The sequence below is a fragment of the Anopheles aquasalis genome, chromosome 2 (genome assembly GCF_943734665.1).
Source record: "Anopheles aquasalis chromosome 2, idAnoAquaMG_Q_19, whole genome shotgun sequence".
NCBI lineage: Eukaryota > Metazoa > Arthropoda > Insecta > Diptera > Culicidae > Anopheles > Anopheles aquasalis.
In genome coordinates, this window is record NC_064877.1 from 83,003,455 (window position 1) to 83,015,646 (window position 12,192).

The following is a 12,192-nucleotide window of genomic DNA, read 5'->3' on the forward strand; positions in this document are numbered from 1 at the left end:
GTCCGGAACGCGGTTCTAGATGGCCCTGGGAGTGGGCTGCTGCGCGCTGAACGAACTCACGTGGCACTGTATGTCGAGCTCGCGCTTGCACCTCTCCCCACGACCACTTTTGTTTGAACGTGTGGTTGTGCATGTTTATGTATGTGTACTAGGGAGTTTGCGAGTATCGCTTGATGGCGGTCGGTTTGTGAACAAAGAAAAAGCTTCACTCTCGGTCGAGTGCCAAGTGGATACGAGAACCTAGCGATGGGAACACGGGACAAGGGCCAGGGAGGCAGCAGACATCGAGGGCAGGGGCTCTTGCTTTTAGCGTTTGATAATTAAACGAATATGCTAATTAATTTTCTAGATCACGTCAAACACAAGCAAACGCCCGATGCTCGGAACGCACGGGACGGACTCTCCCGCTCCCGTTGGTCGCAGACATGAAAGAGTTTCTTTCCTTTTTGGCGCACTGAAGGGAACCGCCCGGGAAAATAAAAGAAAAGCCCGAGAATGGCGCAAAAACACGTTCAAACCGACGGTCGGCTCGAGTCCTTCGCTACACTGTGGAGTTATTTTAAGGGATGTCTACCAACGAATAGTGCTGGATACGTGGGATGAGACCTGGGATCTCCTGTGTGTGGCCACACCGCGTTCACTGGGAAGTGGCGTGGCGCACGCAGTCACACGTCAGCAGTGTGCCCTCAGCAGTAGCATGGCATGTAGAGGGGGTCAAGGATAACGAGCTGCATCCCATGGAGCTAGGGCAGTAATGACACAGTCTAGGAAAGGAAAGGAGTTGAAAGGGGAAAAAAGGTAGCACATCTGATTGTACGCTACAACACTTCAACGATCACGATGAAAGAGATTTTCATCGTGGTGGAAACTGGAAAATTGCTCCCACGATGAGGAGATCAATCTCGTGTGGCGACCGTGCGACAATTGTTTTCTTTCGGAATAACTAAACTTGAAGTGACGGTGCAGCGTACCAGAAACTCATAAGCCTCTTCCAAAGTCTTACAATAACATTAAGGAATGAGCACAGATGTTGATACAAATCTTCTCTTTTCTTTCGCTTTCCCCTTTGCAGATCAACAGATTTTTGCGGAATTTCAACGTATCGAAAGTGAACGACCTAGAGGTATTTACGGACAAGTGAGTATCGTGAATAGTAGCTGCGAGTTTTTTTTTTACAAATTTATCAACATGCAAGGAAGGGTTGTTAACACTTTAGGTGCCTGGTGTTTTTACGCGGAAATGGAAATCCGTTTATGCGATTTTGTTCAACCAAAATCCTTACCTTTTTTGAAACTTTAAATTTTTTAATATTTTTGGTAGCATTTTGTAGTTGAAAAATGGTTTGCTTTTCAAATTTTGCAGATAAATAAAGTACAATGGCCAGATAACGAGTTTCAAATGAATCAGTTTAGTAGTTGAAAAGCTACGATGGACACCATTAATCCAAGTTCACCATTCAGTGAAAAAATGAAAAATGTATGCCACAAAAAGCAATACAAGCCCACCTTCAGCCAGGTCATCCAGGTCAGGCAGGTCCGGTGTGGTGATTCTTGGAAGCACTTTAAGCATAATTACCCATCGCTAATTAACAATGTACCGTGCTCAAATTCCCAGACAAACTAACTCATGTCACATACACAGTAGCACCCTTTAAGCATCCTCACCTTCATCCACCTCCGATCTAATCAGTATGTTCATTATGCTCCACATGGAATTTCGCGTAACGAAAAGCATATTAATAGTCATCACGATCAACAGCAAACAATCTTGAGCTGCTGTCTCCGAAAGAAAGAAAAAAAAGGTTCCCTCAGCACACGTTATGGGTACACTGGCTTCTTCAGTGGCCCTTCAGCAGCAACCCAGTGGCTCCAGCACCGTACTGGCCAAAGTACCAAAAAGGGCATCGACACGGAAAAGCGATGTCGTCCCGCGGTCGAAACGGTGACGTGAAGCGTGTGACGTTCGCTTGCCACAGCAACCTGCGTCCGTGCTTAATTACTTCAATCCAACGATAATTACCTTGGTAACGAAAACCTCGTGCCACGGTAAAATAAGCTTCTCCCGACCTGCCGCAACCGGCGCAACGACACCTTCCTCTCTTCGTTAAATTAATTCTTTGCCTTTCGAGCCCGCGCCTTCGCTTCGCCCCAAAAAGGTGGCGCACCGCGTTGGGTGATCCCGGTGACGGCGCCCGCTTTGATCCCCGCTCCCCAAAAACAACAACCATCCTGTACCACGCGACGCCACGCCACACCACAAACACACATATTTGGCGTGGCAATCCGTCGAGCGCCGACACCTTGCGCGCGCTCCCTAATTGCTGCCAGATTTTCCCGCCCTTTTCACTCTCCCACCGTTGCTTCCCCCCTCTAACCGTAGCCCATTTTCATTTTCTCACGCTTCGCAGGACGACACAGACGGTGGGACTTGGCAAACCACTGCCTTCGGTCACGGCAACGACATCGGCGACAACGGCAAGCGGTGCTGCTACCGCCGCCGGTGAGGTTATGTTTCAATTTTTCGGTCCCAAAATAGAGTCCAGCCGGGTGCGGGAAGCACTGGAGAAGATGACGGAACGGGGGCGCATCGGGAACGTGAGCTTGGTGCCGGGGACGAAACCATCCTTCCGCCAGTCCGTCGGCCTAATGCTGCAGGTGAGCAGTAGGGTAGCAGTAGCATACTTTCATTAGCTGGTTGAAGAGCCTTTCCTTGAACGGAAAATCTTTTCGAATTCTTTGCGCTCATTTGCAGTCACACGTTTGGGGGGAGGTTGTAAAGTATTCCAAGAAATTGATTGACGCCATTGTCGAGCTGTCAAAGTCAGCGAATGCGTTTAGATGAGTTTTCATCCAAAAGAGATGTTCTGGGAAAAACATCCGAGAATACTTTCCTTTGAAATCATCAAACAATCACCCTTGAGATGGCTTCGATGATGTAACTCTTCCTAACAATTGATCTTCAAACCGATACCGAAAGGATTCCATTTGTTTATCAAAATTCTTCCATCGAAAATTCGATCTTCAGCTCCGAGTTACCAAGGGAATCCGGGATCCAGCTTCCGCACCGAAGCACCTCTACCAAGGCCACGTTGTCCCACGGTTTCTGTTGCCTCGTTTATGAACAGATTCAGGCCTCCATTTTTGACCCACTTCACGTCAAGTGTCAACAAGCTAAATCGGTGCCCCGGTAATATATACAAATTTGTGTCACTTCCCTCGGCCCAAAAACCCTCGCATCCATCTCCGCCGGTGAACCATTAACAATGTGTACGCTGCATGATGATCCGGAGGGGTTGGGGGAAAGGTGTGGCTGCATGAAATTGGCACACTTTACCATCTCACCACTCAAGCGCTTCAAAATCTCTTTTTCATTCCATTTCCTCCACACTACACCATCGTCTGCGTGCCACGCCCCGCTCTCGCCAGTCTGTGGTCATCAATCAAAAGGGCCCGGTACGGGAGAACACCGAGTTCATCCTGTCCTGTGTGGCGCAGGGCTCATCAACGATGTCCTTCCGGTGGTACAAGAACGGTTTCCTCGTGAACGTGACCAAAGCAACAAGGTAAGGACCAACAGACACATACACACCTGCAAGTTGAGGTCCGGGTCTAGCAGGCCTATGCGAAGCTCATCCATCATTCCTCTTGGGGTACCGGACCGGAAGGTTGGCCCGGTTCCGGTGCTCCCGAAAAGCCTCTCAAGAGACACACCGCCACACTGGTGCTACGGTGAAGTAGCCGGGAGTCTTAGCTCGATGAAGATTCACACAACAGGCCGGGGGAGCGGCTCTCCATTCCCACGGGCACCAGAAGCAGAAGCAGAAGCAGAAGATGGACATGAGATACTGGAGCCTCCTAGAAATTTCGCTACCGTTGCCCGGACTTTGTTGGTTTGACCGACCGAAACCTTTGATATGTTAAACATGTCATGCAACCGAAACCCTTGCTACTCATTGGCGAATGAGGCCACCACCTTACCGTACCGCCACGTCCTGTGACCTTTTCGGCGAGACCATATCTTCATCCCCGTGGTCGTACGGTCGGTATTTACTCTTCGCTCCACAAACAGCACACATACAGAACACAACCCAAAACTAGCCAACAACATGTTCCGCCGCTGGCTATACATCGCCGAGCGGCCTCTCTCTGCTGTACAACATCGTTGGCCAACCGAATACACCAGCAATCCTAAGGCCACCTTTCCCGGGCGGCCAGCTTACTAACAAGTTCCCTTTTGATTATATTCTTTCACCCAAAACTCGCCCCGGGGGATCCTGGGGCTTTCAATGCCGTTCACGACCATCTCTCTCTTCGGTGGTTCGAAAATCGCTTCACAATCTCACCGTCGTCGTCGTCGTCGTCGTCGTCGTCGTCGCCGTCGTCGCTGGTTTCCCATTATTAATGCAGAAACATGTGGACCCGGTTGCTGCCGCTCGACTCCAAGGATCACTATACCGCCCTGCTGAGCATTGGCCGGGCCAGCCGGCTTGATGAAGGCATTTACACCTGTCAGGTAAGCAAAAGCGCGGTCGCCGTAGCCGTCGTGGTGTAGTAAGCAATCGAACGGATGTGCGGCTGCTGCTGGGCTGAGTATAAGACATATCCGTGGGACCGTTTCGCTGTACCGCTGGCTTTAAACAGAGACCACCGAGGGTGCCACCGCACTGGTGGAGTGTTATTGTTGGATTAAACATCTGTCACGCAACTTTGCACCACCACGCAATCGCACTCCAGGCCACTGATGATGGTGCCCATAAACGCGCGCAAATATTCGACTCCTGGTGGGGATAACAATAACGTTATTTTTGTTGAATAAGTGCTGGTAAGAATACTCAACTACAAACGAAATGATAATATTCTTCTGAACAGTGATTATTCTCAGTTTTTTTCATTTTTTTGTATGATACTTTTGACTCAACTCGATGGGAAACAAGAGCTGTACGGAATGCTAAACAGAAAAGCTCGAAACTCGAACTGTGGCTACTTAGATTGACGCCAAGAATTAGTAACGGCCTACTCAGGACATTTCAAAAACTGTAGATTGCTCAGATCCCGACAATTAACATAAAATTATTCAAGCCCACGCTCTCTTCTGGAAGACAATTAATGATGAGCCAATCAGTGAGCGATTGATACAATTTACTATTAAGTACCCTGTCTAGAAAGTAAATGGAAAGAACGCGATGACAAATTGTTACCTAACTGTGTCGACATTACTCAATTAACTCGCTGCTTCCGGTAACACAAGAAGGTAACTTTCCCAATCAAACACCATTGCTCTAGATGCGGTCCGGACCCACCTTCCCGGAAGGTCATGGCATCCCGTTTGCGTCAGCATCGTGGAGCATCCGTTGCTGTCCTTCGAGACATGATACCGCTTAATTATACCACCAGACCATTTGCTTGATTTTCGTGGAAACAAAGAAAAATCCTTTTATGCTTTGCAAAAGGAACCGTAAACATTATTCGTCAAACAAAGCAGGATACACTCGCTTTCCCCGGGCACTTATAAGCCACAGTCGCTTAATTAGTGTCTCGGTAAATGGTAATCTTCACACCGGCCAAATGGCAAGCCGCAAAGCCCTTAGCTTGCTCGCCATTTACTGGGCCTCGGCCTCGGTCCAGCGAGCGATGCCAGCGAGCCGAATGTCAAAAAATGGCTGGACTGTAAAGAAAAGCCCTTCCGGTTGATCCTCGTGGTGACAGTCACGGCTCGACGCAACTTTTGGAACGCGGAACGCGTTAGTCCAGCAGCCGCTGCCGTTCATTGCCTAACCTCGTGGAAGGTTGACACGTACCACAGGGAGACAGGATTTGTCTTCGCTACTTTCACTTCTTTCCAGGGGGGAAATTATCATTTCAACCAGCAGACGGACCTGGGGAGGGGACGTGGAATTTATTAAAAATGGTTACGCCACCAGAATGGCCCCGGAGAGTAGTTGGACTTCCAACAATAGGACGGAGCCCACGGAATCTACCAGAGTAACCATTTTCGCGACTCATTCTCGTTACCGAAGATTTTTGCGAATCCTCCGTTTGGTTTCTCGGAACAAAAGATTCACCAAGAAATGGTACGCGTCCGCTTCTGTCTGCCCTTTTCTTCGCTTCGAAAGCTTCGTAACACTGGCCCGACGGAAAAGGTCGTAAGGATGCCAGCGAAAATGAAGTGCGAATAATGGGTGGCCGAGATTGCGTAAAATAGTTCGCGACATCTTCGTCGTCGCGACCATCTTCGCTACGCTGCGAATTGCGTTCGTGGATGAGATAACTGAGCTGCCCACGGGGTGCTACTCTGTAACGCTAGCAATTTACATCCGTCTGTCAAGTCCGTGGCGGTTCCCTTCCGGATCTGTGCGGAACGGTGCGCGGTCTTTAATTATGCATCTTGTGATAATTAAAAATTAGAACATCGCGCCGGAGCGCACTGGCGGCCGCACTTACTCGCGATAGTGACTGCGAGGCTTGGCGTGATGTTGATGGAAAATTACATTTTTTCCCGCGCTCTGTCCATTCAAGCTCCCACCGGAAAGGCCGATCACTACGAAGATTCCGGCAACGAAGGCAGACAGAAGAGAGCACATTTTCCCAGAAGGGTCCGGGCTTTTTGGGGGTGGAGGACCATCCACCAAAATCCGTCCAGCAGCTTTGGTTCAAGAAGAACCTTTTTCGATGAGGTTATCTTCTTCTCTATGGAGAAACTTAGCGAGCGAGCGAGCAGCAGGATGGTTCTATTAACACGGTGAAAAGCGGACGCAAACGATTCTGCTTGAGTCAAGATGGTTCCAAATGTAAATTCGCAAGGCGCGCTGGCTTCCTACTTTGCTGTTGGAGTTAGTAATTACATTTTTATGCAAATTGGTTGTTGCGTATGGTTCGCGTAGTGGTATGGCAGAAGAGTAAACGATAGCAGCTAGCATCCATTTTGTATTCTAATCCGTTTCCTCACTGCTTGCTGAACCACGGGTGTCCGATTATGTTCACTATTGGGACCACAAAGATAGACGGCTTTTAATGGTGGACGTGGTTAATTTGATCTATTCCTAACCAATGTATTTTGATACATCCACGAGATTAAGGAGAAGGAAAGCAAGATAAGGCATTTGGTTGAATGAGTCGCAAGTGTTTTAGTAGATTATTTGCTGTAGTTCCAAATAATGATCAATAGCGAGACATATTCTGTTTCTAATTAATATTCAGACAAACAATGCAATTGAAATTAAAGCGAAATGGCTCAATAATTAGTCAAGAATTATTCTCAAAAGCAACATCAGCAACAAAATCAACCGATGGCGTTGCTACGTTATTGCTATGCCTGCCACTGATGCAACCGAAAGCTCACATTGTCAACGAAATCCTTTGGGTGCCCAGAATACCAATAAAGCATTTCTCCAACTCCTGCATTCCGATGCATCCGATTGGCTCCCGCCTTGGTAAACAAGCTCATAAAATGTACGCTGTGCACTGACCTCGTGCTTTACATAAACCATTTCTCATCACATTCCGATCAAGTTCGATCGCTTCGCCTCGTTGCGTAGCGTTTCGCTTCACTTCCACTCAACTACTATCACGCCGGAGCCGTAAAGCAAAATGTTTTTATCAATAATTTTTATTCGAGTTTTGTCCTCGTTCCAAGCACGGAGGGGGGTAGGGGAGCTGCCATCACGACCATTGAGACGTGACGTGGCCAGCAAGGAAAGTATTGCGCTCAGGAGAAAAGAAGCTGAAGGGAATGACAACGCCAGTGATAAATTACACACAATTTACCATCGTAGGAAATCAATTCCACTTAATTTAATCCCACAAAGAGGTACGTTCGAGTGCTGTTGCTGCTGCTTCTGCTGCAGCAAAGTAGCATAACGTGCTCCTTGCTGCAAGCAGTGCACGAAGTCATGTGCACACCGTCCACTCGCTCTCTCTCTTAATGCTTGAGTATCGTTGGCTTGCCGGCAACACTGGAGCTCCCTTTTCTTTCTTGCTGCCAACGTCGCTGCGTAGAACATTCATGGATTTAGATTGCATCCTTTTTATTTCAATCCGGTGAAAACGAGGATCGTTTGCTACTTTCTTGCTCTCCGGCTAGATGGCACGCAAGACACAGTCAACAGTCAGTCCGTGCCAGAGGAACCTTTCATCCAGTAGCGACTTCTTATGTAGCCGACTGCTGCTACGGATAGTGCAATTGAAAGCAAATGTGCAACGCTTGCTACCAAAGGCTAATATTCAGAATACTCTTGATTAACATATGATGCACTGACGGGAACCGATTGAGTCGTTCAGCATCGCAGTTCTCGCAGTGGTAGTCGGATGGAAATTGGAATGATGAAAGAGTGAAAACTGCTACACAAACCCTAGCGAATGGAGAGAAGAATTTCATTTCTTAAGATGCAGCGCAATATGCTTGATTGAATCGATTGGCCATGGTCCTGGGATGCAGCATTTCAAAAGCACAAGGACCAAGGATCATATCGTTTTTTCGGAAAATGGCATTCCATCGGCTGCCATCTGTCAATTCTACGGATGAATGTTTTTCAACTCCTTAAGAGAAGCATAACTCCAACCGAAACCATCAACGAGTTTGCAATCCATTTTTCAACTTTTCGTTGCATTCCATCATTCACGATTGGTGCAGTCGTGCAATTAGTGGCTCATGAAAACATTATCCGCTCGACGTCAACGAGAGCCATGAGCAACGAAATGCTGGGCCCCCGGGGCTGGCTCAACACCATACATCATGCTACCGAGTCGCTGAGTGGCTCATCAGCTCAAACAAGAACCGTGCCCTATCGAGAAGATAAATCATTCGCTAAAACAAATCGACCCAACCTTCGTGCCCGGCGTACCGTTTTAAGACAACAAAAGGGGAATGCGAACTGCGAGTGGAGTGGAAACCACAACAACGCACACGACCGCTCACGCTAGTCTAGTCTCTAACAAAGCGACCATTAAATGAACATTTATTTCCGGTCTCCCTTGACAACCACGGCGAGTTGACGGTGGGTAGTCGCTTCCGTCCGGATATTGAAACCGAAACCCGGCCAGCAACCGTCGTCGAACCGGGCTAGAGAGCCGGGCTAATGATCCTGCTGCTGCTTCACCAGAAAGAAAACATCTTGCGCTTCGCGACGGTTCTCGTCGGGGACTCACCCTCTAGAGGAGGAAGATCGAACGGAAGCAGCTCATCTTACGCTACCCGGAGTTAGGCGAAGAAAGAGCAACAACAACAACCGCACCACAGAACTTCACCGCAAGCTCGATGTTCGATATCGAACACATTCACTCGTTGCTGGCCGGCCGGTTGAGCATTTTCTATTTTTGGTGATGCTGCCGCTGGCGCTGGTCGACCGCTAGGTGAAGATGAAACAAAACAGGAAATCGATTCCGTTAGCCGTGCGCCATCTCATCTGTATTCATTAGCCCAGCGGCCGATGGGGGCACCAGGGAACCCATAGCATAACCTTCGCTTAACTCGATTCTCACTCCCTCTCTCTCTCTCTCTCTCTTTCTCTCGCCTCCCTGCTGGTAAAACCATCAACAATGGCCACCACCATCATCATCATCCTGATGGCCATCCTGATCATGAAGGTATCGGATATGGGTATCCAGCAGTGCCGCTCGACGAAGGTACAGATCCTCGAGGCACCGCAGCTCCGGGTCGATCCACCGAGTGTGACGCTGTTTCGTGGTGATTCGCTGCTGATCCGCTGCCTGTCGCAGGATGCGGACCGCCAAGCCGGGGCGCTCGGTTACAGTTGGACTAAAAACGGTGTCCTCTTCCAGTCCGATCCGAGCCAGGAGCTGTGGGAGGACCTTTACCCGGACGGTAGCATCTTAAAGGTGCACAACCTTCAGGTGAGAACTGTTGTTGGTGCTAGCGAGAGCTGATGTCTAATGCGTGCGTCTCTAATGTTTCCTTCGCAGAAATCCGTCGTCTACACCTGCATCGTCTCGAACTCGGTGGCTCCGGTATCACGGAGTGTGCATGTGACGGTGGTGGAACCCGGTACCGTCACGCTGTGTCCACCGAATGAAGATTACGGTGTTAGCTGGCCGGCCAGTGCCAGTGGACCGGCGGTGTTGACCGATTGCCCGAAGCGAGCCGTTGGACTGGCTAGTCGGATCTGCGAGCAGCGTGATTTCGGTCGACCGGAGTGGCTGGTGCCGGACTTTTCCGATTGCGTACCGGAGGAGGTGACCGAAATCAGTGATGAGGTACGATGGCATATATTTTCCCATCCAAATTTTTTTTTGCACCGGCCTAGTTCTGGGAATGAGGTTCATCTCAGCTCACAATTCTCGAACGGATCTGTTTCGTTTTACAAAAATCGTTTTATCCTTCCACGGGACGGCGAATTCGATCATTCGGTTCGTCCTTCGAGGAACTCCAATGGATCTTCCTAATCAACTGGCTCCAAAAGCATCTCCCCGCTCCAGAACGATCGGAAAAGGATTCCAACGACGAGACAGCGAGACCGTAACTCCCCAGCTCCGCTCGTCCGTTTATATTCAAATGTCCGGGCTGCCACCGAGCGTTTCTGCGGTGTCATCGATTCCAATTTGGTCCCACGGCCCCGGCCAGCCTCCCAGGAAGATGGAAGCGGGAAAAAGGCTGGAAAAACGTTGGCTGGAGAAAATCCGAAACCATCGGAAACCCCATCACGATCCCGCCCCGCCCCGTCCGGTGGTGACGCCGATGGGATCCGATGTCCCAATGTCATTATCATATTTTCGGAAAAACAAATCGATCCACCGGCTCTCACCCGCCCCCGATACCGATCACCGGCCGCAGATGTCTGCATGCGTACGCGCGTGTGCTTGTGGTAGCTACAATTTACTCGACAACATACTCATCGCCGAGCATCGGCCGCAAAAAGGGCTAAATGGCACACGTCGCCGCCATCGTCATCGTCGTCTTCGTCTCATCGTTTTCAAGGACGTGGGAACATGGCAAACAGTAGATGCTGGCCGGCCAGAAAGGCCGGAGGGAGACAAAAGGGGGGAGGGTAAAAAGGTCGCTCGGAAAGGGCTTCGTCGTGTCGTGGTGTGGCTGTGGCTGTAACCACATCGATGCTCATGTCGCATAAGTGTCGCAGACCTCTGCGATGCTGATAGGAAACGAGATCCTGACGAGATGACCGTTATTTGCCACTCATCCTCATGATGGTGGCAATGATAGTGTCTTGAACTTGCGGTCTCTTTCTCACTTGGAATGGGAAAAAAGAAGGTTCGCCTGGGAAAATGTTTCTTCCTTTTTTTTGCGGAATTTCCCATCGGAGAGGAAGAGGGCATTCGTTTAGCGATGAAGTGGAATGCTGTAAGTTTGAGTTATGATTTATGGTTTCTTCGCGCAGGTCTGGACGGTCGAACGAAACTGATTACACAACAGCAGGAATTCCTCGTTCGATTGTGGAACAAAACCTCTTTTCAAAGAAGCAAATGACTCGCAACATCGTTAGCGTACCGCATGGTACTATGCTCCCGGAAGGCTTCGCCACCGCTAATCCGGCCAGAATAATGCGTGCAGCAGGGTTCCTCACAAACAGAAATGCTCTCAAAATTAACAACACGGCTTATCGCTGCACCAGCATTATGCCGAACCGTAAATCAATTCACCGCACTCTAGCTGGCCGCCATCGTCCTGTCGTTCGACAGCATACCAACGCACGCCAACAACAGCAGCTCGGGACAGGACAATGCTACAACGCTAACCCAAGCGGCCGCAAATGCACATTCAATGGCATCGTGCTCACTAATATTCTCGTAATTACCTGTCAGCCCACTATCGGCAAGAGGGGGGGGGGATCCACTACTCTGAACCACGTGCTATCAGCTGCAACTTTCTATTGTTGCAAGGATAGAAATGCAAACATGATGGTGCAAGTGGCCTTACAGCGGTGGTTGTGGCTAGATCTATGCGGCTAGCGAGCACCGGGAGACGGTGGATCATAATCGTATCGTACTCCCCCTTCCCCAACCAGTCAACCACGTGATCGGATTAATATTGGAAAAAGATATTTTGCAATATTCTCGCTCTCTCTGTTGAGCTCTATCTCTTTTTTGTGGTAGCACGGCGCTTCGCAAGCGACGTGCGATGGTGCGCAGCTCTCGATATGTTTTAATTTATTTTATGCATTTTAATACACTGTAAGCGGAAACAGCTGCCGTTTGCGGTTGGTCTTTCATCTTTGCGTTGAAT

The 12,192-nt window shown here is 49.3% G+C and overlaps 1 protein-coding gene across 1 annotated transcript in view; it reads left to right on the plus strand.

The window, feature by feature from the left end:
* LOC126577486 (uncharacterized) overlaps window positions 1-12,192 on the plus strand; it is a 99,120-nt gene that overhangs the window by 48,510 nt on the left and 38,418 nt on the right. Inside the window, exons 6-11 of the mRNA XM_050239153.1 lie at window positions 1,073-1,137; window positions 2,408-2,654; window positions 3,426-3,562; window positions 4,407-4,512; window positions 9,582-9,848; window positions 9,918-10,208. Coding sequence (XP_050095110.1) covers window positions 1,073-1,137; window positions 2,408-2,654; window positions 3,426-3,562; window positions 4,407-4,512; window positions 9,582-9,848; window positions 9,918-10,208 — 1,113 coding nt within the window. The remainder of the gene's footprint in view (window positions 1-1,072; window positions 1,138-2,407; window positions 2,655-3,425; window positions 3,563-4,406; window positions 4,513-9,581; window positions 9,849-9,917; window positions 10,209-12,192) is intronic.